Genomic DNA, 26,322 nt, shown 5'->3' on the forward strand with positions numbered 1-26,322 from the left:
GCAACGGGTTCAGGGACTCCCCTGCCTCTGTCCAGGGTTTAGGAATAGGGGCAGGACAGGTAGAGGCTAGGTCAATGTATTTCGTTTCCGAGTGAGAGGGCTCCCCTCCTGTTTTAGTTGCGCGCAGTATGGAGCCACAACATCAGACTGAGCAGTACTCGCGCCCAGTTGAAAGTGGGTTTGAACCTCAACCTTGCACCATGGCCCATCAGCAAATTTCCCAGCAGAGCAGGGCAGGGACTTCGGAGTCCACCTCCCATCCCAGGCAAACTGGGGATCCAGAGAGGGCAGAGGCTCCCTGCTAGAGGAATCAGAGGTGAACAGAATGGCTAGATCCGAGGGCTGGCAATAAGGCCAGCACCATGGGTCACCCTATGATAGGGAGACCAGCATGTTTGGAAACTGGAAGTCTTGATCCTCCACACACCTCCTCCTGAGGGTTAGACAACACCCTGATCATCCCCTGGCTGGTCTCAAGACCTCTAGCCCACCCATTCCTTCCTTCCTTCCTCTTGGTCAATGGCAACACTTTCTAGCCTTTCAGAGTGCTGCTAGTAGTCACCATTTTGGCCTGCCCCTCTGTGTTCTTATAACATTGGTGGTTGGAGTACCTTATTTTTTTTTTAATGTTTTTAATTTATTTTGGAGAGAGAGATTGCACAAGTTGGACAGAGGGAGAAAAAGGGGAACAGAGGATCTGCAGCAGGCTCTGCGCTGACAGCAGTGAGCCCAATGTGGGGCTTGAACTCACGAACTGCGAAATCATAACCTGAGCTGAAGTCGGTGAACGGTGAAATCATGACCTGAAGCAAAGTCGGATGGTCAATCAGCTAAGCCACCCAGGTGGCCCTAGAGTAGCTTACTCTTTTAAGGTCCACCTATCTCCCACCTCAGGCCCTGGCAAGGACCCAAAACTTCTGCCTCCCTCCATCCTAGAACCCAGAAGAGGGGTTGCCAAGGACCAATCTGTTGCAGGCCCACGGTAGGAGACCATAGAGATCATTTTGTCAGTACTAGGGACAGGCAGGAGTCCACAGCCAAGAGTTAAGTGAAGGGAGGGTAGGCATCAGGATGGCCTAGGTTGCTTTGGACTTTGGATAGTCTGAATGTCTTGTCAACCCAGCAGCCTCAGGTGACCATGGACCCTTCACAGGGTGGTCCTGCCCTCTGGAGCAGTTCCGTGGTGCGCCAGTCCCACAGGCCTTGCAGTTGATAGGAACCATGGCCATCAGGGAGAGGATGTTAAGGCCTAGTCACAATGATCTGTGCTGGCACTGTGGAGAGGAGAGGAGTGAGAAGGTAAGGGTCTCCCTTTCTCACAATGACCCTGTCATCCACATGAACCTCCTGGCTGCAGACCTGGGTTCATCCTGGACTCTAGATACTTCCCTGATTCTCAGACCCACAACCAGGTGGTCACCAAGTCTTGCCAGCTCTACCTTCCCAATGCCAAACTTTCATCCCCAAAGTAGCCTCCTTGCTGATGTCCCAATTTATGCCCTTATTCCTATGGATTTCTCTCCCTGTGTCAGGTTGTCATCATTAAACATTAAATCAGGCCCATCACTGTCTGCCTAACCCCACACATAATCCTCCTACTGCATGCATCATATGCATCTCAGTCATAGTGAGTGAGGACCCTGCAGGGGACTCTGACCTTTTCCCCCAACTTCCACCTCCCCTCTCTCGCAGCTCCCTCATCTCCAGTTTCAATAGCTTGTTGGATCTATTCATCCTTGCGTAAGACAACTGAAAAATCCCTCAAGTTGCCAATAGTTTTTTGGGTAAAGATTTTTTTTTTATGGCTTCAAAGGTTTGTTTTTTGCCTTACTGATACAGTATAAAAGGGGAAAGAATTCAGAAACTATTTCCTAAAGTAGATGAATGATACAAATGTTAGTGTGATGCTGTATGCTTCAGTTTTATATAGCAAACTGTTCCAACTGTCAGCTTATGGGTGAGCTAGCAAGAAACATTACATGGATTAATTTTAAGATGTAAGCATATTTACATACTTGCTTATTTAGTTTTGAAAATCTAGTGTTCTTTACCCCATGGCAGTCAAGACTGGGGCTTAATGCAAGATGTTTCAGCATGCTTTGCCATTTGCTTTTATGCATATGACAATAAATGCAGTTTTGAAAAAAAAATAACCTCATTCTCCCTCAGGACTTCTCCACTTGTTGCATTGGGATCACTCTGCAGCCCCCATTTTGGGGGGCTTAATTGAGCTCTGTATTTAGGTCTCAGCCCAGGCATGACCATTGATTGACTCTGAAGCAGGCCCTACCTGGCTCCTATCAGAATATAATCACCAGAAGAGCAAGCCCCTCACCTGCCCATTACTGGGGCTATTGCCTTCTTTGGTTACTAGTTACCACCAGCACAGTCCCAGGCACACAGCAGGTGCTTAACATATATTTAATGAATGAGTGATACACCCCCCCCCACCCCCCCCCCCACCGCCTTCTCTAACCCTTCCCCCTTCCAGGATATGGTCCTAGTGCCAGTCAGACCTGGAGGAGAGAAGGAACTGAGAGGTCCACAGGGCTGGATGTGAATTCTGGAAAAGATTGGGAAAGAAGGATAATATTCCTGTGGAGAACACTCTGGGCAAAGGCCAGATGTGGGAATAAGCCCAGAGACTGGGAAGTCAGGTCAGGTGTGGTATCTTTCTCAGGAGAGAATCCAGCCAACAGCCTTTGCCTTTTCTCTTTTACTGGGCCCTTTGCATTCCCTCTTGCTCACCCAAGTTCCAGGCTCCCCTATCTGGACCAGGTGTGTGCCTGGGCTTAGGGCAACCCAACCAAGACCAGGGCTTCTGAGCTGAGCCCATTTGAAGGCCAACTGATTCTCCCTTAAAGCTCATGGCTCATGAGGCTCCTATTCTTCTGCTCCTAGTGCCTCTCTGAGGTCATGAGAGGCCAGACTCGGGGGTTGTGAACAGGGGCCCAGAACAGGGTGTCTAACCTGGCTTAGGCATCAAAGAATGTTGCCTGGAGGAAGAATTATTAGAGATGGGTTTTGAAGGATAAGTAAGAATTTGCCAGGAAAACAATAGGAGTAGGTAGGTGGGTGGTCCAGACAGGGAGCTTAGTATGTGCAGCAGCCTGAAGACCTGAACAATCACACTGTGTCTGGGGTATGTGGTGGGTGGGAGTGGAAGAGAGGTTGAGGGTTCTGAAAACCAAGCTTAACAACTTGGTGTATGTCCAGGAAGCCCGGAGCCACAAAGATGCTCAAGCTGGAGGGAGGCAGGATCAAGGGTCTTCCCTTTTCACTTCGCTCCCGGAGCATTGCCCTAGGTGGAGCTCTCCAGTGGAAGATCCTCCTTCCAGCCTCAACACCTTGTTCAGGGGACAGAGTCAGTGCGCCCTCTGGTGGGTACTCAACAGCTATATGGCAAAGGCGCATAGCTGGGAACCTGTATGGAGGGGCAATGCACTGGCTACTCTGGAGCCCCAGGAGATAAGAAAGGGTAGTAGAGATTGACCCAATTGCCGGCCAAGGGGCTGCGGAGGGTGGGGATGGGCCTGAACTTGGGAGTGTGGATCGCCTCTGTGGATACCACAAGGCACCCCAGTGTAGAATCCTTCCTAGAGGGGTGCCTGGCTGGCTCAGTCAGTAAAGCATGTGATTCTTGATCTGAGGTTGAGTTGCAGCCCCACTTTGAGTGTAGAGATTACTTAAAATTACAATCTTTAAAAAAAGGAATCGTCTCCTGCAGTGGGATATTTTCTGGCTTAGGGGAGAGAGAGAGAGAGAGGAGGGTGCTTTTACACCACTCCTAGACGCCCTGTAGGTCCACAAGGATGGTCACACTCCCGGTCCCATGTAAGGATCTCCACTCTGTATCTGTCCCAACTTTCACGTCCCAAAGGCTGGAGTGCCACTGGCCTTTGTAGCAGGCCTCAAAGAGCCAAGGTAAGGATGGGATTCCACAAGCTTGTGGTCTAGCTCACAGGACCAAGTTCCTTGCCCCCAAGTACCTGGATTACAGTTTGGGAAATGCAATAGGCTGGACCATCGGAGCCTTACCCTTTTCACCCACCTGATTTCCAGTTCATTCACTAACAATTCATGAACTCTAGTAGCTGGGTTGGGATGGGAGACATTCCCAGTGAAATACAGAAATCTCAAACTACAGTGGGGGACCCTGCTACAGAGGGAGGGGACTTGAGAGGAGAAAATCTGGAGGAAGAGCAGGGGTTAACTAGGGCAAGGGCTGGGTTGGTAGGAGAGGAAATAGCACACACAGATAAGACTCTCGAGGAAAAACCCCTTATCCCCAGGTAAGGTTACTCGTTCTGAAATAGCCAAAGGCTAAAGGTGCAAAGCACTTAGACAACTATTTATTCATTCATTGTCTTGAGCAAGTACTATGTGCCAGGTGCACTGATAGGCACTGGGGATGAGCCTGTCCTTTAGGATCTGATGTTTGGGTGGGGGTGATGTAGGGAGACAATAAACGTTCTATTGTGTTAGAAGTTACTTTAGGGTTGGGGGAAAGGAGTGAAGGTTGTTTACTATTAGTGGTATGATCTGGGAGGACCCATCTGAAGATATAAGTAAGGGAGCTCAGCAACGCAGGGGCTCTAACGTTATTTTAAAGAATTTAGTTTTTCAGGAAGAGTCCAAGCACTATAAATTGTCATGCAGGAGGGCGTGGGCGCATGGGCGCGCAGGAGCTTAGGGGAGCCGCCCCATGCTGCCAGGACAGATAGAGCTGCCACACTGGACAAGTTACTTCTTTTTTTTTTTTTCTTTTTTTTTTTTTAATGTTTATTTATTTTTGAGAGAGAGAGAGAGAGAGAGAGAGAGAGAGAGAGAGAGAGAACGAACAGGGGGAGGGGCAGAGAGACAGGGAGACACTGAATCTGAAGCAGGCTCCAGGCTCTGAGCTGTCAGCACAGAACTCAACATGGGGCTCGAACCCACGAACCGTGAGACAATGACCTGAGCCGAAGTCGGAAGCTTAACCGACTAAGCCACCCAGGTGACCCAAGGACAAGTTATTTCAAGAGGGTGGCTTCTCTGAGGAGCTGGCGACGTCGAGACCCACGCAGAAGGAAACATACGGAAAGGCCTAGCGCGAAGGTTGAACGGATGGGGGCGCCAGGAAGGGTCAGACCGAGATCAAGTAAGCACCCGGATGGCAGGGTGGTGACTCCGGGAGACAGGAGCCCGACAAGGAACAATGTACCTCAAGGGAGTTTAGGAGTGCCGCTGGGGTGAAGAGTTTACTGCAAAGGCTTGGATAGAGGAAGCCCCAACTCCGCCTGGCGCAGGCGCGCTCCAGGAAGGGTACGGGAGGAGCCTTACTTCGTTGTTGGGCCCTGCCCGGAGAACAAATATTTGACATTCCAGGCTTATCTAAAAGGGTGCAGGACCCGATGAGCGACGTTTCCCCCTCCCCCAGGGCCTGATTGGCCTAGCGCTTCCGCCAGTGGGGACCAGCGGGCAGGCGCCCGAGTGGGCGGTCCCCAAAGGGGCGGATACCTGCCCAAACCAGGGGGAAGCGCTAATCGCCCGTAGCCCCTAGAGGTTGGAATACCTGTCTACTTCCCACTCCCTCCATACCGCCGAGTCCCGGCGCGAGTCACTTCCGTACTGGACACCTCAGTCTTTTTATCTGTTAAGTAGGGACGCGTTGAAGTGTGGGTTCAGTGGTCAAGGTCTCGGAAGCGCCCCCTCCACCCTGGGCTCTTTCTCCGTCGTCCGAAGGTCCACGCAGAGTCCAGCCCTTACGAAAGCGCGAGACGCGGCTCTCGCCTCAGTTTTGGCGCGGGCTTGACAACCCCACGTCCCTTCTTCCCGCCGGACTCTTCAGTTTCTCAGTCATATAAATGGGAGAACTTAGGGTAGTCCGGAGCGGTCTGGAAACGCGACGTAAAGGAGCCTCACTAAGCACAATCGGGCGAAAGGGTGTTGGGAGCCCTCCACGCGCGACGGTCCTTATTGGTTTGCTTGTCTCGGACGGAGAAGAGACTGAGGATCTGCAGCCCTCACGCCCCCATTACACGGCCAGTGCGCTCACATCTCCAGGCAACAGGCCCGTCGTCAAGCTGGGAGGGCGACGAAAACAGGCTAGAGTCTCCACCTGGGGTAGAGGTGAGGCTCGAGGCCCAGATCATCCGGCTTAGCCCCGTCTCCCAGTGGCGCTCTCTGGAGTTGGAACGGGGCGCTTTCTGCTTACCAAGTACCGAGGCCTGCACACCTCCTACTGGGTTTTGGCATCGAAGGCACTTCCTGGAGCCAGGCTAAGGCCAGGTCTTCACACCTGTGTGGACGAGCCCTGACCTGTGACTTCTGGTCTCTCGACCCCGTGGCTCTTAGGACCTCTGTTGATCCCTGACCCTCCCCCCAATCCCATTGGCTTATGGTGACTCCCCCCTCCCCCACGCCTAAGGGTGATATCCAATAACTCACCGCCCTCTTTGACCTTTGGTGACTTCTACCATCCCCAGACCGGCCGTCGTGACCCCCACAGCCCCTAGACTGCCTTCTGGTGATTTTCACAAATCCCGTGTGACCCTTAGGGACTGCAGAAAGCCCCTGGCTTTGCATTTTTCTTGGCGTAGGCCTCATGGTGGGGAGGGGCTTGGAAGAAGATGAGATCGCCCCAGTAGTTAGGCAGGGCACGCTGGTGGAGCGGGAGTCCGGGCCATGAGCTCGAATCCCGGCCCGGCGTCAGAGCGCGCTTGCCCTGCGTTAGGCTCTAGCAGCCTTCTCCCTCGGTTCCCCAAGACGCCCTCGGTCACGTGGCCGGCGGGGAGGACAGGTAACTCGCCCAGAGAGGCCGGGGCCAGTAGCCGCCCCGCCCCTCGGGGCGCCGCGGGCGGGTCTCAGCAGCGCCCACTGCGCCAGCCGGGCTGCAGGTGCCGCCCCCGACACACGGGGTCCCGCCCAAACTGATTCGTGTCTGCCGTCGGCCGGTGCGTGCGTGCACCTCGTCGGTCCGCGTGTGTCTGGCCGAGCTCCCCCTTCCTCTGCGGCCATGACTCCGCCGCCTCCCCAGCCACCGCCCCCGGGCTCGAACCCCGCCTCAGACTCCGCCACCGACCCCCGCCCAGGACCTGGACCCCTAGTCGTACTGTTCGGAGCCACGGCCGGTGCGATGGGGCCGGACCTGGGCTCCGACGAGACCGACTTAATCCTCCTAGTCTGGCAAGTGGTGGAGCCGAGGAGCCGTCAGGTACGATGAAAAGGGGGCAGCAGGGTGTCCAGGTTGTTTCAGGATCTGAGGCGAACAGTGGATGATCGGTTACCCCCGCCGCTCGTAGGTGGGGACGTTGCACAAGTCATTGGTTCGCGCTGAGGCGGCCGCACTGAGTCCGCAGTGCCGCGAGGCGAGCGGCCTGAGCGCCGACAGCTTGGCGCGGGCCGAACCGCTGGACAAGGTGCTGCAGCAGGTGAGTGCTGGGGCCCGGGTGAGTGGAGACATGGCCGGGCCGCGGGACATTTCTTGGCGGGAGAGGAGGCAGGCGGCAGGGCCTGGCATGCTGCGACCAACTGGCCTGGGCGGTAGGACGAGTTCCTGTTGTTTAAAAATTTCAGAGATTCCCGCGTGTGCCGGCCATTCCTGGGGGCACCTTACTTTTCAGCCTTTCCAGGGATCCACTCCTACTGAGCCGCGGGATGGAGGCTACGAGACCCCTGCTAGGGTCCCGGCCGGCGTGGCTGTGAGGCTGAGACGCCTCTGGGGACCTGCCTGGCCAGGTCTCCCAGAAAAGCAGTCGGAAGCCAAAAGGGCCGAGGGACCTGGTCTTGGCCATAAATCACGGTCCCTGCCGCCTGCGTCCTCGGCCCACCCACCCTCCTAGGAGACGCAGGAGCGGGGGCGTAGGGCGGGGTCTGCCTCAGAGGCAGACGCCGCCAGGTGTAAGCTGCTCGTCTAGGCCTGTCCCGGCCGGCTGGCCAGGCGTGGGCGCTGTCCGGACCCCGCCTGGAGGCTACCTGACTCCTGAGTGCAAAGGCCCGGGGTGCCTCCCAGCCCTGGCTGGAGTGGGAGGCGGTTCCCATTGCTGTTTTCTTTTCACTACTACTTACCCTGTGCCTGACTCTTAAGTGTAATGAGTTTAAGTGCTTTACACGCACAAATACTTTCATTTCTCAACAACTCCTCCGGTGGTTCTTGATTTAGGTACAAAGATGTTGAACCTGAGCCTGCTCCTGAAGGGCTCCTAGGCTAGCCCCTACTTGGGGAATGTGCTGAAGGAGAACTGGGTTGGTTTGCTCTGGGCCCCCGCTTAGTGCTTATACCTGTTCTCCAGAGGTAGTAAGGCTGCTGGAGACTGGGCGAGGAGTGCCCCCCCCCCCACCATGAGTAAACAAGCCCGTGCCAGCCGGTCGATAGGGTGTGGGTCAAAGCTCATGCTGCCCCTGGCGTCCAGGTATGGGGCTCTGTCCTTGGATTTTCTCTGCTTCTTGGTTGGTCAGACTTAAGAGGCGGGGCTGCCATTGACCATGAGCCAGCTGGGCCTCAGGCAGGATTGGGCCTCCCCCACCTGTCTGAGGGTGGTGCCTGGTCAGGGACAGGTTTAACCTGCTTTGCCCCGCCCCTTCCCACCTGCTTCTCCCACTCCACCAGGTGTTTGCTCTGGCACCACTCCAGACTCTTGGAGTGTGTGTGATGGGGGCTTGGGTGATATGTGACTACCCCCATTTGGCCTGGAAGAAGTGACCGTGGACTGGGGGAGAAAAGGGACACAGAGCCAGACCCAACAGGTGTGGCCAACTCCTTCCCAGGCAGGGTAGGGCTGAACATCTAGCTGAACCAGCTTTGCAGCCTGTGCCCTCCCTCCTCCTGCCCACCCAGCTGTGAGTCTGTCTGTCTCTCTCCCCACTCCCTATCCCCAGTTCTCACAGCTGGTGAGCGGGGATGTGGCTCTGCTGGGCGGGGGCCCCTACATGCTATGCACTGATGGGCAGCAGCTGCTGCGACAGGTCCTGCACCCTGAGGCCTCCAGGAAGGTATGCCACTGAGGGCACAACAGGGGGTAGGGTTCCCAGGACCCCCATCGTGGGGGTGGGCAGGGCAGCTCAGTTCCCTCCATTCATGCCCACTCCCATGTGCCCCTAGAACCTGGTGCTCCCCGACACCTTCTTCTCCTTCTACGACCTCCGCAGAGAATTCCATGTGCAGCACCCAAGTGCCTGCCCTGCCAGGGAGCTCACCGTGGCCACCATGGCACAGGGTATCTGTGACCCCAGCAGGGTTAGGGTGGAGGGGAAGCTGCAGGCGGTTTTTGAGTATGTGCATCCTAGAGGGTTATGTGAACACATGCAAGTTTACATTATCTGCTGAGTCCTTGAGGGCACATGCCTCTGTGTCTGTGCTGAGGTGCACTTGAAATATGGACATATGTGTGCATATGTCTGGGATGGGGACTTGTAAGGGCATATATTACCTGGATCCAAACAAATGTTTGCCGGGACTCTGCATTTGTGCATGTAGGGGACTTGGACCTAGGTGGGACCAAGATTGGTGCTCATGCTGGGATTTCCTCACTGTTACTTCCCTGTTCATAGACCTGGGGCTGGAGACAGATGCCACAGAGGATGACTTTGGGGTCTGGGAAGTGAAGACAATGGTAGCTGTCATCCTCCACCTGCTCGAAGGGCCCAGTGGTAAGGTTCCCCTCGCCACCTCTCACCTGCTCTCAGGACTGGGTGAATGTCTACCTCTTAACTGTCTCAAAGTCCCCCTCCCCACTTGTTACTTTCTTTGAGACCACAGGTAGATGCTCCTTTGTCACCTCATCCCCCTCAACTGTCCTCTTTTTGCAGAGCTTGGTGGGGAGACCCCCTCCACCAGACCCTGCTGACCCCCATGCCATCTCCTCTCAGGTCAATTGTTTTCGAAGGCAGAGGTGGTAAAGCAGAAATATGAGACAGGTCCTTGGTGAGTGTGGGGGCAGGGGTGGGGGTGACAATAGCTGGACAGCTCTGATTCTGCGCCCTGCCCCCACAGCAGCAAGGCCGATGTGGTGGACAGTGAGACTGTAGTTCGGGCCCGTGGGCTGCCCTGGCAGTCATCAGACCAGGACGTGGCTCGATTCTTCAAAGGACTCAACATTGCCAGGTAGGTACAGCAGGCAGGATGGGTGGCTCAGGAGGGCAGGCCCGCCCAGGAAGCACTAACCCAGCACTGGCTCCGCAGGGGTGGTGTAGCACTCTGCCTCAACGCCCAGGGCCGCAGAAATGGCGAGGCCCTCATCCGGTTTGTGGACAGCGAGCAGCGGGACCTAGCGCTGCAGAGACACAAGCACCACATGGGTGTCCGCTATATTGAGGTGGGGCTTTGGGCTGGGAGTGAAGAAAGACAGAGCTGAGGCCAGCCAGGCTGCAGACCCATGGGCTGCCCCCACTGTACCCACAGGTATATAAAGCAACAGGAGAAGAGTTTGTCAAGATTGCAGGGGGTGAGTGTGCTCCCAACAGCACCTAGTTCCCTTGGTTCTTGATCCATGTCCCACTTGCCCACCACCCCCTGCCTTTCTGCTCCCCTGTGCCAGGTGTAGGTGGGTATTTGGAAGGGCACAAATGAAGTCAGTAGGTGACTCCCATGCCTCCCACCAAGGCACATCACTAGAGGTGGCTCGTTTCCTGTCACGGGAAGACCAAGTGATTCTGCGGCTACGGGGACTGCCCTTCTCAGCTGGGCCGGCAGATGTGCTAGGCTTTCTGGGGCCAGAGTGCCCGGTGACTGGGGGTGCTGATGGGCTGCTCTTTGTGCGCCACCCTGACGGCCGGCCCACTGGTGATGCCTTTGCCCTCTTTGCCTGTGAGGAGCTCGCACAGGCTGCGCTGCGCAGGCACAAGGGCATACTGGGTAAGCGATACATTGAACTCTTCCGGAGCACTGCGGCCGAGGTGCAGCAGGTGAGCACCCAGGGCTTTTCCTACCCTCTGTGTGATTCTCCAGGGTGCCCCTTCCATCCCCTGTGCACCGGCCCTACTCGGTGTGACCAGCCTGTTGCTGCCTTCCTTACCAGGTCCTCAACCGCTATGCATCCAGCCCACTCCTTCCTACACTCACTGCTCCACTGCTGCCCATCCCCTTTCCACTGGCAGCTGGGACTGGGAGAGATTGTGTACGCCTTCGAGGCCTGCCCTACACAGCCACCATTGAAGACATCCTTAGCTTTCTGGGGGAGGCAGCTGCTGACATCCGGCCCCACGGTGTGCACATGGTGCTCAATCAGCAGGTGAGGCTGCTGCCAGTGGGGAGACACACGTAACTAGGAAGGGGTGTGTGGTTGGGAGTAAGGCATTCTTGCATACGACAGATTGCTTACAAGACCACCATGTGTACAGGGCCGGCCGTCAGGTGATGCTTTCATCCAGATGACATCAGCAGAGCGGGCTTTAGCTGCTGCTCAGCGTTGCCATAAGAAAGTGATGAAGGAACGCTACGTGGAAGTGGTCCCCTGCTCCACAGAGGAGATGAGCCGTGTGCTGATGGGAGGCACCTTGGGCCGTAGTGGCTTGTCCCCTCCACCCTGCAAGCTGCCCTGTGAGTGTCTCAGGGGCTGGGGAAAGGAGGCATGTGGGGGCCAAGCTGTTATAACTCTCACTTTCTACAGTGGGGACTCCTTTCTGACTGCCTCATCCAGGGCAGTGCTGGGCTCCCTGCAGATGCACTCTCTACTTCTGCCTCCAGGCCTCTCACCACCCACCTACGCCACCTTCCAGGCCACCCCAACACTCATTCCCACTGAGACGGCAGCTCTATATCCCTCTTCAGCACTGCTCCCGGCTGCTAGGGTGCCTGCTGCCCCCACCCCTGTTGCCTACTACCCAGGGCCAGCCACTCAACTCTACATGAACTACACAGCTTACTACCCCAGGTATCTGCTGCTAAGAAAACTCCAGTCTTGTCCCCATCCTGGTTTGGGGGAGGGTCATGATCCCCTTCCTGCACCAGATAATCCAAGGTCTGTTAGAGCTCTGACTTATACTAAGATGGACACGGGAGTGACAGATGTGGCCTGGCTGATGCCATCTACAAATCAGAATGGAGATGACTCTGTAGAGGCAGAGGTTTTAGGCAGGAAGAACTGAACTAAACAAGGCACAGGCAAAGGAAGAGTGAGGCAGGTCTTGGTCTAGGCCATAAATGGGACTGCTTTCCTAAATTCCTGCCTCTCCCATCCTAGCCCCCCAGTTTCCCCCACCACTGTGGGCTACCTCACCACGCCCCCTGCTGCCCTGGCCTCTGCTTCCACCTCAGTGTTGTCCCAGCCAGGAGCCCTGGTCCGTATGCAGGGTGTCCCATATACCACTGGTATGAAGGATCTGCTCAGCATCTTCCAGGCCTATCAGGTGAGGTGTGGCTGGAGGGCTTGGGAACCTGATTGAGGCTGGAGCTTCCTCCCCTAAATCTCTTTCCCTTCTGCAGTTAGCCCCTGATGACTACACCAGTTTGATGCCTGTTGGTGACCCGCCTCGCACTGTGCTACAGGCCCCCAAAGAGTGGGTGTGTTTGTAGGTGAGGGAGCCAGGAGGTAAGAGCTGGCTGATGTCTAACATGACTCTCTTGCATCCAGAAAACCAGCACCCTCAACCAGATGGCTTCTTTCTGGCTTGTCCAAGCTCTCAGAAAGCACCTAGAGGAGCTCAAGCCCTAGCTCCACCTCCCACTTATTGCCCTGCCTGTTCACCCCAAAGATGATGGCTGGACCCTGCATGCAGGACTGGGGGTGGAATTGTGTTACCCTGCTCCCAACGGCCTGATTTGGGCCTCCTGAGTAGCACTGAGAGCCTTTGGTCAGCTTTGGCCATGGCCCATACCCTCAGATTCTGTGGGGCTGGTGTCCACAGCAGGCTTGTTTTCTTTTTAAAAATGTAAGCCCTGGTGCCTTCAACGTATGACTCCTGGGAACTTCTGAGTAAAGATCCCAATGTTCTACCTTCCCCTATCCCTCCTAGTAGGGGGCAGGGAGGCAGAGAGTGCTGGCCCCAGCTCCCACGATACTTGGACCTCAATGGCCACGTTGTGCCAGGTGGTCCCATCTAAGGGACCTGCAGCTTGGCACAAGCTTTGTGGCAAAATCACAAGCTGTTTTGATGGACTATACTGCAATATCCCCAGAGGACACTAGGGGGCAGGAGGCCCTCACAAAAACTCAGGCTCAAATTTTAAAGGGGACTTTCTGCCTACTTTTCATGCACACCTTGGGCAGGCCAGTTGTCCTGAACTCAGCAGACACCGTGGAATGTCCTTTGCACCCATTAGAGGGTACAGAACTGAAGCTTCGGAAGGAATTTGGAACTCTACTCACTCCTCCGTAAAATAAACAAAGGTTCTAACCAAGTGGACTTTTTAAAAGCCAAAGTCTCCTTAACTTTGGACCCCAGAGTGAGGGGCTCCACACCTGCCCCAGGCAGCGGAAAACTCAGGCAGATTTCAAGGACACTGTTGACCGATCACCATTTATTATTTCAGCACTGTAACTGAGGAACCTGAATTGCTGGCTCTTCTCTGTTATTTGTGTAAGGAGCACTATACTCCTACAAAAGGTTTTAAAATACAAAATATGTAAGAAAACAATCCCAAGTGCTGTAAACACAACTGAGATCCAGTTCCTTAACTGAACATTGCCCATTTTATAAAATATAAGGTTTCAAACTTTAGCTCACCTGAGCCTTAAAGATGACCATCTGTTCGGAGTATTAAAAACAGGGCTTCATAGGCAGACCCAGCAGAGCTCTAGTGATAGTGGTTAGCCCTGGGCAGGGTAGGTTGCCCTTCAGACAGTAACACCACATGTGCACCTGAAGACAAGACCTCTGTTCCCTTTCAAGCAGTTTTCAGCCATGTTTCTGTGTGTATCTCTAGTAAGCAGAAGACTGCTTAACCCATGCCTCAATTCAAGATCTAGCACAGGCTGGAAGGGGTAGGAGTGGGTGCTAGGACATGCCCAGTTGCTAAACGTTGCTACTGAAGTCAACTTGCATAGTTCAGTGGATGTGTGCTTTAACACCACTTATGTTGCACAAAGGATTACAGTCTTTACCTCCAAAGCCAAAAAATATTGACTCGTAAGCCAAAGATTTTACAAAATGATACAAGACTGCTCATATAGTATATAAAGCTCTATTTTAAAATTTAACTTTTATTTTAAATAGGAAAGCATTGCTAGTGCTACAGGCATCAAGGTATTTAAAAGGCATCAAAATTTGGTGCATAGCAACTCTGGATCATAGAGGCTTTTTATTCTTGAGGGCAGCAGAGCAACCCCCAAAGGGTCTTGTAAGGGGAACTCTTACAAGAACCTCCTGTGAGGCAGCTACCCCAGGGGCAAGAGGGCGGAGGCAAGTCTGACCAGCTGTCTGAAACTTCGAGTCAGGGGCCGCCTCCCACAATCCCTCCAAACCAAAGGAAGCTGTGGGCTTCCAACTACAGGCCCTGAAGCAAATCTCACTATCCACACTCTGACATAAAACTTACTTTAAAAAGAAAATCTAAAAACACCCAGCTCCAGGAGGGACCAGAGTGATTTGCTGAAGGACAGACATTTTTCTCTAACTAGTTTTAAGGAAAAAATATAAATCATCATGGTTTAAAGAAAAAGAAAAAAAAACAAACCCATACTTCATCCTGTAGGAGGTCAACAGCTCCTACCCGGCTGACTAGAGGTGGTGGGCAACGAACTGGCTCCCGCTGCCTAGGCCCCACTTGGCTTCAATAGAGAGTCCTGGCATCCAGAACTCCTAATCCCCAGGAGTAACAACATCAAGCCCTTTGACCACCTCAGCACACTGTCACACATAATAGGCACTCAAAAAATTTGCTTCCTGAATAAATGAAATTACATGATTTCGTTTGAAAACATACTGCAAGCTTCAGGGGCTTTGAAATGGGCCCGGCCTTAGAACAGGTACCTAATCCCATTAAAGGGAGGGATAAAGGGGGGTTTGGAAAAAGCACCCAACTCGGGCACCTCCTTTGGTAGACAGCAGGCTGGAGTTTCTTGCTGGCCCCGGCCTTGGGCACCAGCCTCACCAGCAGCAGCACCAGGGTATCTTTGGTGTGGAGGGTCAGGTCTGTGATGCTACTGCATGTTTGGGTTTGCCCCAAAGCCTTTGGGGGAAAAGGCTGGTTTTAGGCCACGTAGACGGGACACGGTAGGCCAGAATCATTTTAGACTGTAAACAGAATGAGGGATAAGCTTTCCATGCCACTGTGAATCTTAAAAGCTTCCCATCTGGAGTCCTGCATTTTCTCTACTGTTCTAAAGCATAGCTCATTTGTGCTTAGCTTCTGACACAGCACGGCCTCTAGAAATTAGTTAGAACCAGCAAATTTGCCTAAACCATCATGAGACTGTGGCTTCAAAGGTTACAGAGCAGCCAAATGAGGATACTCCCATGTGGAAAAGGTCTGGGACCAGAGGGCACAAAAGGGAAAAGCAGTCCACAGCCTACTTGTTTGCAGGATGGCAAGATATTAAAGCTACGAAGCTAAAACAACCCACCTTTCAAAGTCACCTTACGCATAGCTATCTTACCCAAGGCCCTGAGGCAAAAAAGCAATTTCAACATGGAGTCAGTATGGAGAGATTGCAGAAAGATCACCTAGAAAGTTACAAAAGGCTATGCTCTGGAATGTCATTTAATATTCCAACACTTCAATGATTGGAATGGTCTCCTCTTACTTTAACAGTTTACTTTTATAAAGAGGTATGAGCTACATTTGGCTTTATTTCCTATAAATCTATGAAAGGCTTTAGGACATGCTGTTTCTGAGGCATAGTGTGGGCTTGGGAGAATTTTTTTTTTTTTTTTTCTATTATGTTTGCCTCTGGAAGGTTTTATCAAAAGTTCCTACTTTAAAAATAATCATCAAAGCTAAAGAGTCCTTCAAATGACCATAAAGGAGTACAAATCACCAATCATAGCTAAGCAACCAGGTCACTTGCAAAAGCAGCACCTCTGAAATGCGAGAGCCTGCTGCATTCACACTCAAAAGCACCCATCATATAAAAGTATCCTATTTAAATATAAAAAGCAAAGCTCATTTCCCCAAAGCTCAGTCTATGCTGCTCTTGTTCTTTCACAATCTAACCAAGGCCTGAGGTGGAGGAATGCTGATTTCCCCACATATAGGGGATCCCAACTCCTGGCGCCAGTCCTGAAGGCCACAGAGTTGGAAACCCAAGGTCCAAGGAGAGAAACATGCTGAGAAGTACATGGTGGTAGACACATGGCTGCAGGGAGCACTGTCAGAGCCCATCAGATCTTCCCAAATCCAGGGAATCGGGACCAGGGAGGGGAGCCTGCCTGCTCGCCCCTGTTCCTTGGGAAACAGAAATCTGGGACATGTCTCTCCCAATTATCTCGTTCACTGAAAAACAAGAAAAGGGAGAGTGATTAGTGACCTCTGCGTGACTGACCATATGATGCTTAATGGCGAGTTCCACTTCAAAGACATTTTTTCCCTCTCCATGGTTTTCTATAAAGGTAAATGCAGTGCTTTAAAGCCTGCTCCTGGATGGAATGAAGACCTCCTTCCAGAAGCTGTTCCAGACACCTCTTTCCCTTTCAGTTCAGTTTGGGTTGGGAAGGGAGATGGCTCAGAGAATAGGAAACATTTTTACCCTCCCTCTAAAAGCTTATGCTCTAGAGCAAAGGATAGGATATATCTGAAATGTGTTAACATTCACCTAACTTTTCTTAATTTACATCTCTACAGGAGGGTTTTCCCTTTCTGATTCCTGCAGTGTACCCTGTATGAAAAGTGAATGAAAATAAATACTTTGGTGAGAATAAGAGATTTGGGAGTTATTTTGTTATGCTAATAAACCATTCTTTACTATATGGGCCTTTTTTATTGTTTCTCATCCTTTCAGAAAAGACCTTGCTTTTTCTTTTTTTTAACATGGACCACTTTGTGAATTTGCATGTCATCCTTGCGCAGGGGCCATGCTAATCTTCTCCGTATCGTTCCAATTTTGGTATATGCACTGCTGAAGTGAGCACCTTGCTTTTTGTTGGTTTCTGTGACAAGCCAAGCATTCCTAGAAGCATAGTGCTCTGTGAGGTCTAATACAAAAAACTCCAATCTTAAGAATCGAGTATGGAAAGAAAACCCCAAAGTCCCCCTCAGTAAGAACCTTCAGTTCTCTCATCATGAGAATTCTTTGCTTTGAAATGAAAATTCTTTGCTTTGTCAACTGAAGATTATACTCCTAAGCCTATATTCAAAAGAACTGAAAACATACGACCACATAAAAACTTAGGCCTGGGTGGTTCAGCTGGTTGAGCATCTGACTCTTGATTTCAGCTCAGGTTATCATCTCATAGTTGTGGGATTGAGCCCCACATCAGGCTCCACACTGAGCTGAGTGTGGAACCTGCTTGGGATTCTCACTTTCCCTCCCCCTCTCCCTCACTTATATGCCTGCACACTCTCTCAAGATACACATTAAAAACAAAAAAACAAAAAAACTTTGTACCTGAATACAAATTCATAGCAGCATTTTCATAATAGCCCTGAAGTAGAAACAACCCAAATACCTACCAGGTGATGAATGGATAAGCAAATTATGGGCTATCCATAGAGGGAAATACTATTCAGCTTTAAAAAGAAATGAAGGGGTGCCTGGGTGGCTCAGTCGGTTGGGCGTCCAACTTCAGCTCAGGTCACGATCTCGTGGTCTGTGAGTTCGAGCCCCGCATCGGGCTCTGGGCTGATGGCTCAGAGCCTGAAGTCTGCTTCCGATTCTGTGTCTCCCTCTCTCTCTGCCCCTCCCCCGTTCATGCTCTGTCTCTCTCTGTCTCAAAAATAAATAAACGTTAAAAAAATAAAAATAAAAAAAATAAAAAGAAATGAAATTCTAATACATGATACAGCATAGGTGAACTTTGAAAGAATTATGCTAAGTGAAAGAAATCAGACACAAAAGATCATATATTGTCTGATTCCATTTGTATAAAACAGCCAGGACTGACTAACCACACAGACAGAAAACAGGTGGTTGACAGAGGAGTTATGGTGAGGAAGAAATGGGGGATGACTGCTAACAGGTATGGGATTTCTTTTTGGAGTAATAAAAATTTTCTAAAATGAGATAGTGGTGATATTGCAGAACTCTGTGAATATACTAAAACCACTGAATGGTATATTCTCAAGGGTGAATTTTATAGCAATAAATTATATCTCAATTCAGCTGTTATAAACAAAAATAGGCCAAGACAAAAAAAGTTCTATACTTAGAATGTGATGTGATCATAGAGCCAAGAAGACACTAATAGTCACTTAAAAAAACTTCAAGTATTAACAGCTTTTTTTTTCTTTTAAAGAGAGAGAATTGAGAGAGACAGCATGAGCAGGAGCCCAATGCAAGGTTTGATCCCATGACCCTGGGACAGTGACCTCAGCCCAAATTAAGAGTACAATGCTTAACCATTGAGCCACCCAGGCGCCCCTTTCAAGTATTAACATCCAATCTTTTTACAGTTTAGGTAATTTAAAAAAATTTTTTCAAATTCATATACTCATGGCTATCAGAAGGGAACATTCACTTCATATTTATTGAGCATCTATGGGAGTTTGCAACTGAAATTTTGTCTTATTTCACTCTTCACAACATTTTAAGATAACTATTACCCCACTTTACAGATCAGTTAACTGAGGCTTTGACAGTTCACCTAATTTGCTCAGTAAATAGTGGGATCAATTTCCAAAAACCTATCACTTCTTGGAGGCCAAGAGTAGAGAAACTGGTGGGGGGGAGGGGGGAATCATTTAGACAAAGAAGATGCAAAAGATCCAGACACATGTGTTGATGCCAGGGGAGGGAGAATGACTGTGTTAACAGAGAGGAGAGGCAGTCAGGAAAGAGAGAATATAAAGGGGACATAAATAGACAAGGCAGCCGTTGGCACCTGTTATTCCAAGCCACATAACGAGCAAGGAACAGTGTTTTCAGTGTGGATTCCATGTTTAAGTCAATGGGCTAGTCTCATGCTGAGAGGGAGCCCAAGGATGGCCCATGATCTCCATGCATAACCTCTAACATAATACATCACATTAGATTATCAGTAGGGGTCATCATTATCTGTCTCTCCAATAGCCTGTGAGCTCCTGAAGGGCAAGGACCTTACTAATGAGGAAACATCAATTTCAGATGACTGAATAAATGGGTCCTAATTCAATACAATTACTTGGAGACTACTGGGAACTAGTATACTGAAAGTTCACTAGGTGATAGGATAGGAAGGGGACCAGAGAATGTTATTAAAACTAACACATGACATCTGATTTTGATTTTGACAGTCTCTATGTGTCTATTTTAGACAGGTCTCCCAGCTGTGGCAACAAGCCAAATATAGAAGCAAGTACCAGCTGTCAGTCATCTTTTCCCAACACTTATCCCTTCCAAGGATGGTGACTTCAGAGATGTTCCAAGCTGTCATGTAACATTGTTAAATTATCTCACTGTTCAAGTTTTAAAACTACAAGGTGATTACAAATGGTGCTTTATCATCATCAAAAACCAGGACGCCTGGGTAGCTCTGTCAGTTGAACATCCAACTTTGGTTCAAGTCACAATCTTAGTCCATAGGTTTGAGCCCTGTGTCAGGCCCTGTGCTGACAGCTCAGATCCTGGAGCCTGCTTTGAATTCTGTCTTCCTTTCTCTGTCCCTCTCCTGCTTGTGTGCACACTCTCTCTCTCTCAAAAATAAACATTAAAGAAAAATAAAAAGACACCCCCCCCACCAATACAATGTATTGTTTTCCTGTGTCTTTATGAGAAAGTCAGTGCTTACATTTTGAGGATGAGGGTATATATCCAGCATTATCCACCCACTTACCAAGTACACTTTGATGATAAACACATCATTTTTTAAGGTAGCCAGGTGATGCTGTTTATAGCAAAAGCCTGATCAAAGCTATGTTATTTCTGCTCCCCTTATCAAAGTTCTGTTGTTCTTTTGCCTGTTGTGCCTAATCTCACACAGTTGAAGCAATCTGGAAGGTTCCTTGACTGGGATTTAAGACTATAATAAAGCTAAGAAGATTTTGCACAAAAAAGCACTCAAGCTGACTATACTCAAACATACTTTAACACATAATATTAATACATAATAATTAGTCAGTAGATTTAAGTTCCAGTAGGGCAGGGACATTATCTATCTTGTTTCCATCAAACCCTTAGAGCTTGGTACATTCTGAGTGCTGAGTAAAATTAACTTGCAAGTTAATCTTTTAATATAATTTGGGGACTTGGAAAAACAACAACAAGAATTATGCTCAAATAATTGCTACAGGTGAATAGTGAATATGAATTTTAGGACAAGGAGTCAGAACTACAACAAAGCAGTCCTTTTGCCATCCTTTAGCAATGACTCGAGCGCAGTGCGGTATACAGAGTCCACTGCTCTTCTTTGCTTTTCACTTCTCCCTAAGGCTGGGAGCTTTGGGCTTGGGCGCCTACTGCTAGATTCCTGAAATATCTTTCCATTGTGATCAAAATTTGAGTGTCAACTTAAGCAAGTTAAAATTATTACTGGTAAACAAACTTATGGTGTAATTTACATGTAAATTATCAGCAATATTTACAAAACAATATTTAAGTTACTTTTTAAAAACAGTTTTTTAATATTTATTTTTGAGAGAGAGACAGAATGTGAGTGGGGGAGGGGCAAAGAGAGAGGGAGACACAGAATCCGAAGCAGGCTCCAGGCTCCGAGCTGTCAGCACAGAGAGTGCTGCGGGGTTTCCTGAGTATAGATGACATGTTGCATTAGTTTCAAGTGAACAACTTAAGTGATTTGACATTAAGTTATTTCTCAAAAATACTAAGGCTTACAACTTCATTTTCCACTTTCTTTTAATATATATTAATTATATATATAAATTATATATATTTATTTAAACCCTAGTCTAGAAAGTATGTGAGATGGCTTTTTTTTCCCACCAATTTAAGAGCAGAAAGAGTTGTATACCCCTACTATACAATTTTATCATTTCTCTCCTTTAAAGAGTAAAGTGAATTAAAAACATAGAACAAGAGTCAACAACCCTCAACACCCATGTGAACAGGTTATATGGGTCACAGCATCTGGCCCACTTGTGACAGGTGCCATCAACTCCCACTAACCCAACACCTGGATTGTCTGTGCCACCACAACAGAAGCAGTCAGAACCATCAGCAATATTTGCTGTAAGAACAATTTTTTTATACAAAAATTGCTATCCAAATTACCAGTCCATTGGAATGCTATTTCTCCACAAAAGAATATGGTGTCTGAGTAACAAAAGGCCTCTTATTTAGAGTTTAAGGTTTCAGAGCTAGAGCTGACAAGCATGGTATGGTATGAAATCTCACCACCCGGGGGAGAGGGGCAGGGTAACCCAAGACACTGCTTCTGGAGTAGGCAGATACACAGTCATATATGTAAAAGCCCAAAGGGCCTTTCTAACAAGCAACTGAACATCTTGGAGCATTTTTGTAAAGTATTTCTGGGTATAATTAGACTCCATTTATGTGTTATTTCATCTTGAAACTGCAATGAACATTCATCCAAGTTTGGCAAATTCACCTTTTCTTCCCTTCCCTGTACCCCAAGTTAAAAGTATTGTCTGGTGAACAATTTTATGGAGACATTATTATTTTAAGCTTATTTATTTATGTATTTAGAGAGAGAGAGAGAGAGAGACAGACAGACAGACAGACTGGGGAGCTGGATCTGCACTGCCAGTGTGTAGCCCAATGCAGGCTTGAACTCATACACCATGAGACCATGACCTGAGCCGAAATCAAGAGTTGGGATGTTTTAACAACTGAGCCACCCAGGCACCCCTGGAGAAGTTTTTTGGGTTTTTTTTAGTTTTTAATTTTTTTTTTAATGTTTTATTTATTTTTGAGAGAGAGAGGGATAGTGCATGAGCAGGGGAGGGGCAGGGGGAGTGAGACACAGAATCCAAAAAAGGCTCCAGGCTCTGAGCTGTCAGCACAGAGCCTGACACGGGGCTTGAACCCACAAACTTTGAGATCATGACCTGAACCAAAGTCAAACACCTAATGGACTGAGCCACCCGGGTGCCCCTGGAGAAGTTATTTTTTACAAAATGAAGATTGCAATCATTTTCTGAATTTTACTTGAAATGAAAAAATGAGAAATTTGGAAATAAATAGAAATGATTTTAAATGGATGAGAAATATAGAATAATAAACCATAAAGTAATATTAGAACAGTTTTGCTAAGATAGACTTAGGTTTTTGATGAGTTGTAAGAATACCATCTAAACTAAATACATTAAATAACTGAATTCACTGATTTATGGCATGACCTGAAGAATTAATCTGTATTTATCAAAGTTTGATTAACATACCTTCTTAAGCTAAAGACAAAAAAAAAAAGAAAAAAAAAAGTTCCTGAAAATTTAGAAGGTGTCTATATAGTAGACTGCTAACTGTCCTAATTCATTCTTAATTGAATTTAACTTGTCACATGGCCACTTAGCTACAAACTACATTCACAGCTTCCCTTTCATAGGTAGGTATGGCCACATAATTTGTTCTTTTCCAATGAAATGTGAATAAAAGTGTATTTTACTCACTGCAGACTCAATAACCTCTTCCCTTCCTTTCCCCCTACCTCTAGCTTCAAAGTGGTGACTCTACTCTGACAATATCTAAGGAAATAGAGGAACAATGAAATAAAGGAATCCTTATCTCTGGATTAACCTGTGGTGTAAGAGAAACTTCCAATGTGGTAAAGCCACTGTATTTGGAATCTCTATTATAGTAACCTAGCTTATACTGTTAACAAAAATAAAACTCACCACCATAAAGTAACACAGAAAGAATAATTAAGTATTTTAAGAACCAAAATAACCAGTTTGAGCTTTATCACACCAAGTTTTTAACTAAGTCATTTTAAAATTCACCCTGAATACTAGACAATTTCCAACCACAGGACAACCTGAATATATATATACAGATCAAAAGAGATCTTTTACTTTTAACACTAGCTTAAAAAAAAAAGTTTATATATTTGTTTTTGAGAGAGAAACAGACAACATGAACAGGGGAGGGGTAGAGAGAGAGGGAGAGAATCCCAAGCAGGTTCTGCACTGCCAGTGCAGAGCCTGACTTGGGGGTCAACCTCATGGACTGTGAGATCGTGACCTGAGCTGAAATCAAGAGTTGGACACTTAACCGATTAGCCACCCAGGCGCCCCTTCACACTAGCTTTTAATACTAGTATAGGAAAATTATGACACTTGTTTTCAATGAACCTGACTAGAGGGGTATCAGTCTTGTTACTGAGAGTCCTTTCTTTTTTAAGAAATTTCTTATGTGTGTGATGCTATACTCAGTGTCATACAGACCTTTCCTCTAAAAAAGGTTGTAACTCAAAACATTATTCAAAGAAAAACAATATATCTCCAGCTGAGTAAACACTACACAGGTACCTAAAAGTGTATTCAAGTATCAGCATGTATCCTTTTGTATCAGCAAAAAGTGAAATGTGAAAAAATAAAACCCCCAAATCAAAAACCACTTCTTTTTTGCATTAAGATGTTGGATTCAGAAGAATTTTAAGATTATAAGAAGATTCCTTCCTTATACCTATTTTTTGTCACATTGTACATTTTCTGTGAATAGTCTTGTCCACTTTAAAAAAAATATTTTTAATGTTTATTTATTTTTGAAGGAGAGAGACAGAGCATGAGTGGGGGAGGGGCAGAGAGAGAGGGAGACACAGAACCTGAAGCAGGCTCCAGGGTCCAGGCTGTCAGCACAAAGCCCGATGCAGGGCTTGAACTCACGGACCGGACCGTGAGTGAGATCATGATGTGGGCCGAAGTCGGACACTCAACCGACTGAGCCACCCAGGCGCCCTCCTGTCCATTTCTAAATACATACTGTTGACACCCAAATTTCTAACCTCCAGGGGCCTAACCTGAGCTCCAAAGCCATAAATCTACATGGCGCATTCACCATCTGAGCTACAGATGCTATATGCTTCCCTCTTCAAGACATGCTCCAAGAATTTTTCTTCACTCTTCCAGCTCTTCAACTGATCTACCTACCTTCCCTTCTGGATCTTTCTCAACATTGAGAAGTATGGTATGTCTATCTTAAACAAGCAAGCAAACAAATAAAAACCCTAGACTCCATGTAACCCTCTATATCTACTTTTTTCTTTCATTGCTTAACTTTTTTTTTTTTTTTTGGAGGACTTGGCAAAGAAAGCTTTTTTGTTTGTTTAGAGAGGGAACAAGTGAGTGAGGAGCGGGGGAGGGGGGGGAAGGGAAGAGAGGGAGAGAGAGAGAGACAGAGAGAGACAGAATATCCCACGAGGGACAGAGAAAAAGACTGGGAGAGAGAAGCAGGACTCACCCAAAGCAGGCCCCAATTGAAGCACGCCCTGTGTTCACCTGATGCAGGACTTGAACTTGCAAACTATGAGACCATGACCTGAGCTAAAGTCAGATGCTTAACCAACTGAACCACCCCCAGGTGCTATGATTGCTTAATATCTTAAAGGAGTTATCTACACTGCCTGCTGTTTCTATGTTCTTACTTCCTGTTCACCCCTTAGTCATACATTGATCCCCTCATTCCACAGAAATGCTTCTTACCAAGATCACTAGGACCAACTTACTTATTGCTTCATGCATGGAAGAGCTATGGGGTAAACTCTAAAAGACAGCAAACTTTAATCTTTGGTTCAGCTGAGATATAACTAGGGTGAATTACTTAATCTTCCAGCTATAAAACAGACAAATCATGGGGTTGTAATGTACAGCACAGGAAATATAGTCAATAATATTGTAGTAACTTTTTATGGTGACAGGTGGCAACTAGCCTTATCACAAGCATCATTTTGTAATGTATAAAAATAGCAAACTGGGTGTTGTATGGAAACCAATTTGACAATAAATTTCATATATTGAAAAAAAATAAAAATAAATAAATAAAAAATAAATAAAAATAAAATGGTAACAAAAAAAATAGCAAATCACTGTGATAGACAACTGAAACGTAACAGAATATTATATGTCAACTATACTTCAATTAAAAAAAAAACCTTCAGGTTATAACTCTCCTTAGACAGATGCAGGAATTTAGTTGCTATTTCTACTCCTCTCATGACTAGAGACAAGAGTGATGTGAGACCAGGGTAGGCTCAGTTTCTGGGAGAAGCCAATGTTTTGGTGCCTTGTCTAATCAGGAGGCTTAGTATCTCATATATAAAGATCTGGGTAGTTCTCTTCCAAATCTAAATTCATTAAATTTAAATTCAAATGGCATGTTGAGAATTACAACTTATATATTTATAATTTCTATCACATATGTTCTCAGTGGCTTTCAGAGTCTTTATCCTATTTCTCAATTAGAAAAAATTTTCAGGAAGCACCTGGGTGGCTCAGTCGGTTAAGCGTCCAACTTCAGCTCAGGTCATGATCTCACAGTCCGTGAGTTCAAGCCCCGCGTTGGGCTCTGTGCTGACAGCTCAGAGCCTGGAGCCTGTTTCAGATTCTGTGTCTCCCTCTCTCTCTGCCCCTCCCCTGCTCATGCTCTGACTCTCTGTGTCTCAAAAATAAATAAAAACATTAAAAAAAAATTTTTTTTTCATGGGTGCCTGGGTGGCTCAGTTGGTTGGGCGTCCGACTTCAGCTCAGGTCATGATCTCACACTTGGTGGGTTTGAGCCCCATGCCGGGCTCTGTGCTGGCAGGTCGGAGCTTGGAGCCTGCTTTGGATTCTGTGCCTCCCTCTCTCTCTGCCCCTCCTCTGCTCACTGTCTCTCAAAAATAAATAAAAATGTTGAAAAAAAATTTTTTTAATCTTTTTCATAATATTTATTTTTGAGAGAAAGAGAGTGAGCATGAGCAGGCAGAGAGAGAGGAAGACACAGAATCTGAAGCAGACTCCAGGCTCTGAGCAGTCAGCACAGAGCCCAACTCAGGGTTCAAACTCATGAGCCGTGAGATCATGACCTGAGCCGAAGTCAGATACTTAAACAAACTCAGCCACCCAGGCACCCCTCAGAAGCTTTCAGAGTCTTCAAAGAAAGGAGCTGCATGATAGCGAGGGAGAGTTGTGTTCCTGGTGGGTTGCTGAGGTAGAGTGGCCTGAGGCCCAGCCCCCTCCCTCATGCAGACTTCACTTATATGGATTCTTTCCAAATGGAGTCCCAGAAGAATTATTAGTAATGCACACATGGGTCTACAGGGGAGGCTCAAGGGTAAAGGATCCAGGTTTCCTCTGGCACATGGATAAAATGTCCTGCTTTATTTTCATTCCAAACTGTCTCACGTCAAAACTTAAGAGTACTTGATTGACCAGAGATG

At 48.1% G+C, this 26,322-nt stretch overlaps 2 protein-coding genes and 1 non-coding gene across 10 annotated transcripts in view; 1 reads left to right on the top strand and 2 right to left on the bottom strand.

The window, feature by feature from the left end:
• The first annotated feature begins 6,830 nt into the window (after positions 1-6,830).
• On the top strand, positions 6,831-14,824 carry ESRP2 (epithelial splicing regulatory protein 2). Of its 7 annotated transcripts, XM_047834896.1 has the most exons (16): positions 6,831-7,195; positions 7,284-7,412; positions 8,860-8,973; positions 9,083-9,197; positions 9,532-9,630; positions 9,850-9,904; positions 9,974-10,084; positions 10,163-10,295; positions 10,382-10,424; positions 10,583-10,884; positions 10,998-11,210; positions 11,320-11,518; positions 11,666-11,852; positions 12,162-12,327; positions 12,404-12,509; positions 13,188-14,824. In XM_047834896.1, the coding sequence occupies exons 1-15, from the start codon at positions 6,998-7,000 to the stop codon at positions 12,491-12,493; spliced, it is 2,154 nt and encodes a 717-aa protein (XP_047690852.1). In that variant the 5' UTR covers positions 6,831-6,997; the 3' UTR covers positions 12,494-12,509; positions 13,188-14,824. The 7 variants fall into 7 exon arrangements, with proteins under 7 accessions (XP_047690852.1, XP_047690857.1, XP_047690851.1 ...); XM_047834901.1 differs by having other exon boundaries at positions 9,947-10,084; positions 12,404-14,824; XM_047834895.1 differs by having other exon boundaries at positions 12,404-14,824.
• NFATC3 (nuclear factor of activated T cells 3) overlaps positions 14,088-26,322 on the bottom strand; it is a 137,920-nt gene continuing 125,685 nt past the window's right edge. For both annotated transcript variants that reach the window (XM_047834892.1, XM_047834893.1), the window contains one exon: positions 14,088-16,351. In XM_047834892.1, coding sequence (XP_047690848.1) covers positions 16,230-16,351 — 122 coding nt within the window. In that variant the 3' untranslated portion in view covers positions 14,088-16,229. The remainder of the gene's footprint in view (positions 16,352-26,322) is intronic.
• On the bottom strand, positions 16,880-16,986 carry LOC125153859 (U6 spliceosomal RNA). Its single transcript, XR_007147601.1, has one exon. It is a non-coding gene; the product is annotated as a U6 spliceosomal RNA (small nuclear RNA).

The sequence above is a fragment of the Prionailurus viverrinus genome, chromosome E2 (genome assembly GCF_022837055.1).
Source record: "Prionailurus viverrinus isolate Anna chromosome E2, UM_Priviv_1.0, whole genome shotgun sequence".
NCBI classification, from domain to species: domain Eukaryota; kingdom Metazoa; phylum Chordata; class Mammalia; order Carnivora; family Felidae; genus Prionailurus; species Prionailurus viverrinus.

Bases quoted from the DNA above. Each gene is read 5' to 3' on its own strand.
- ESRP2 (XM_047834901.1), top strand. From the start codon at position 6,998: ATGACTCCGCCGCCTCCCCAGCCACCGCCCCCGGGCTCGAACCCCGCC. The intron at 9,631-9,849 runs GTAAGGTTCCCC...ATCTCCTCTCAG, and splicing joins CCTGCTCGAAGGGCCCAGTG to GTCAATTGTTTTCGAAGGCA. The intron at 10,885-10,997 runs GTGAGCACCCAG...CTTCCTTACCAG, and splicing joins CTGCGGCCGAGGTGCAGCAG to GTCCTCAACCGCTATGCATC.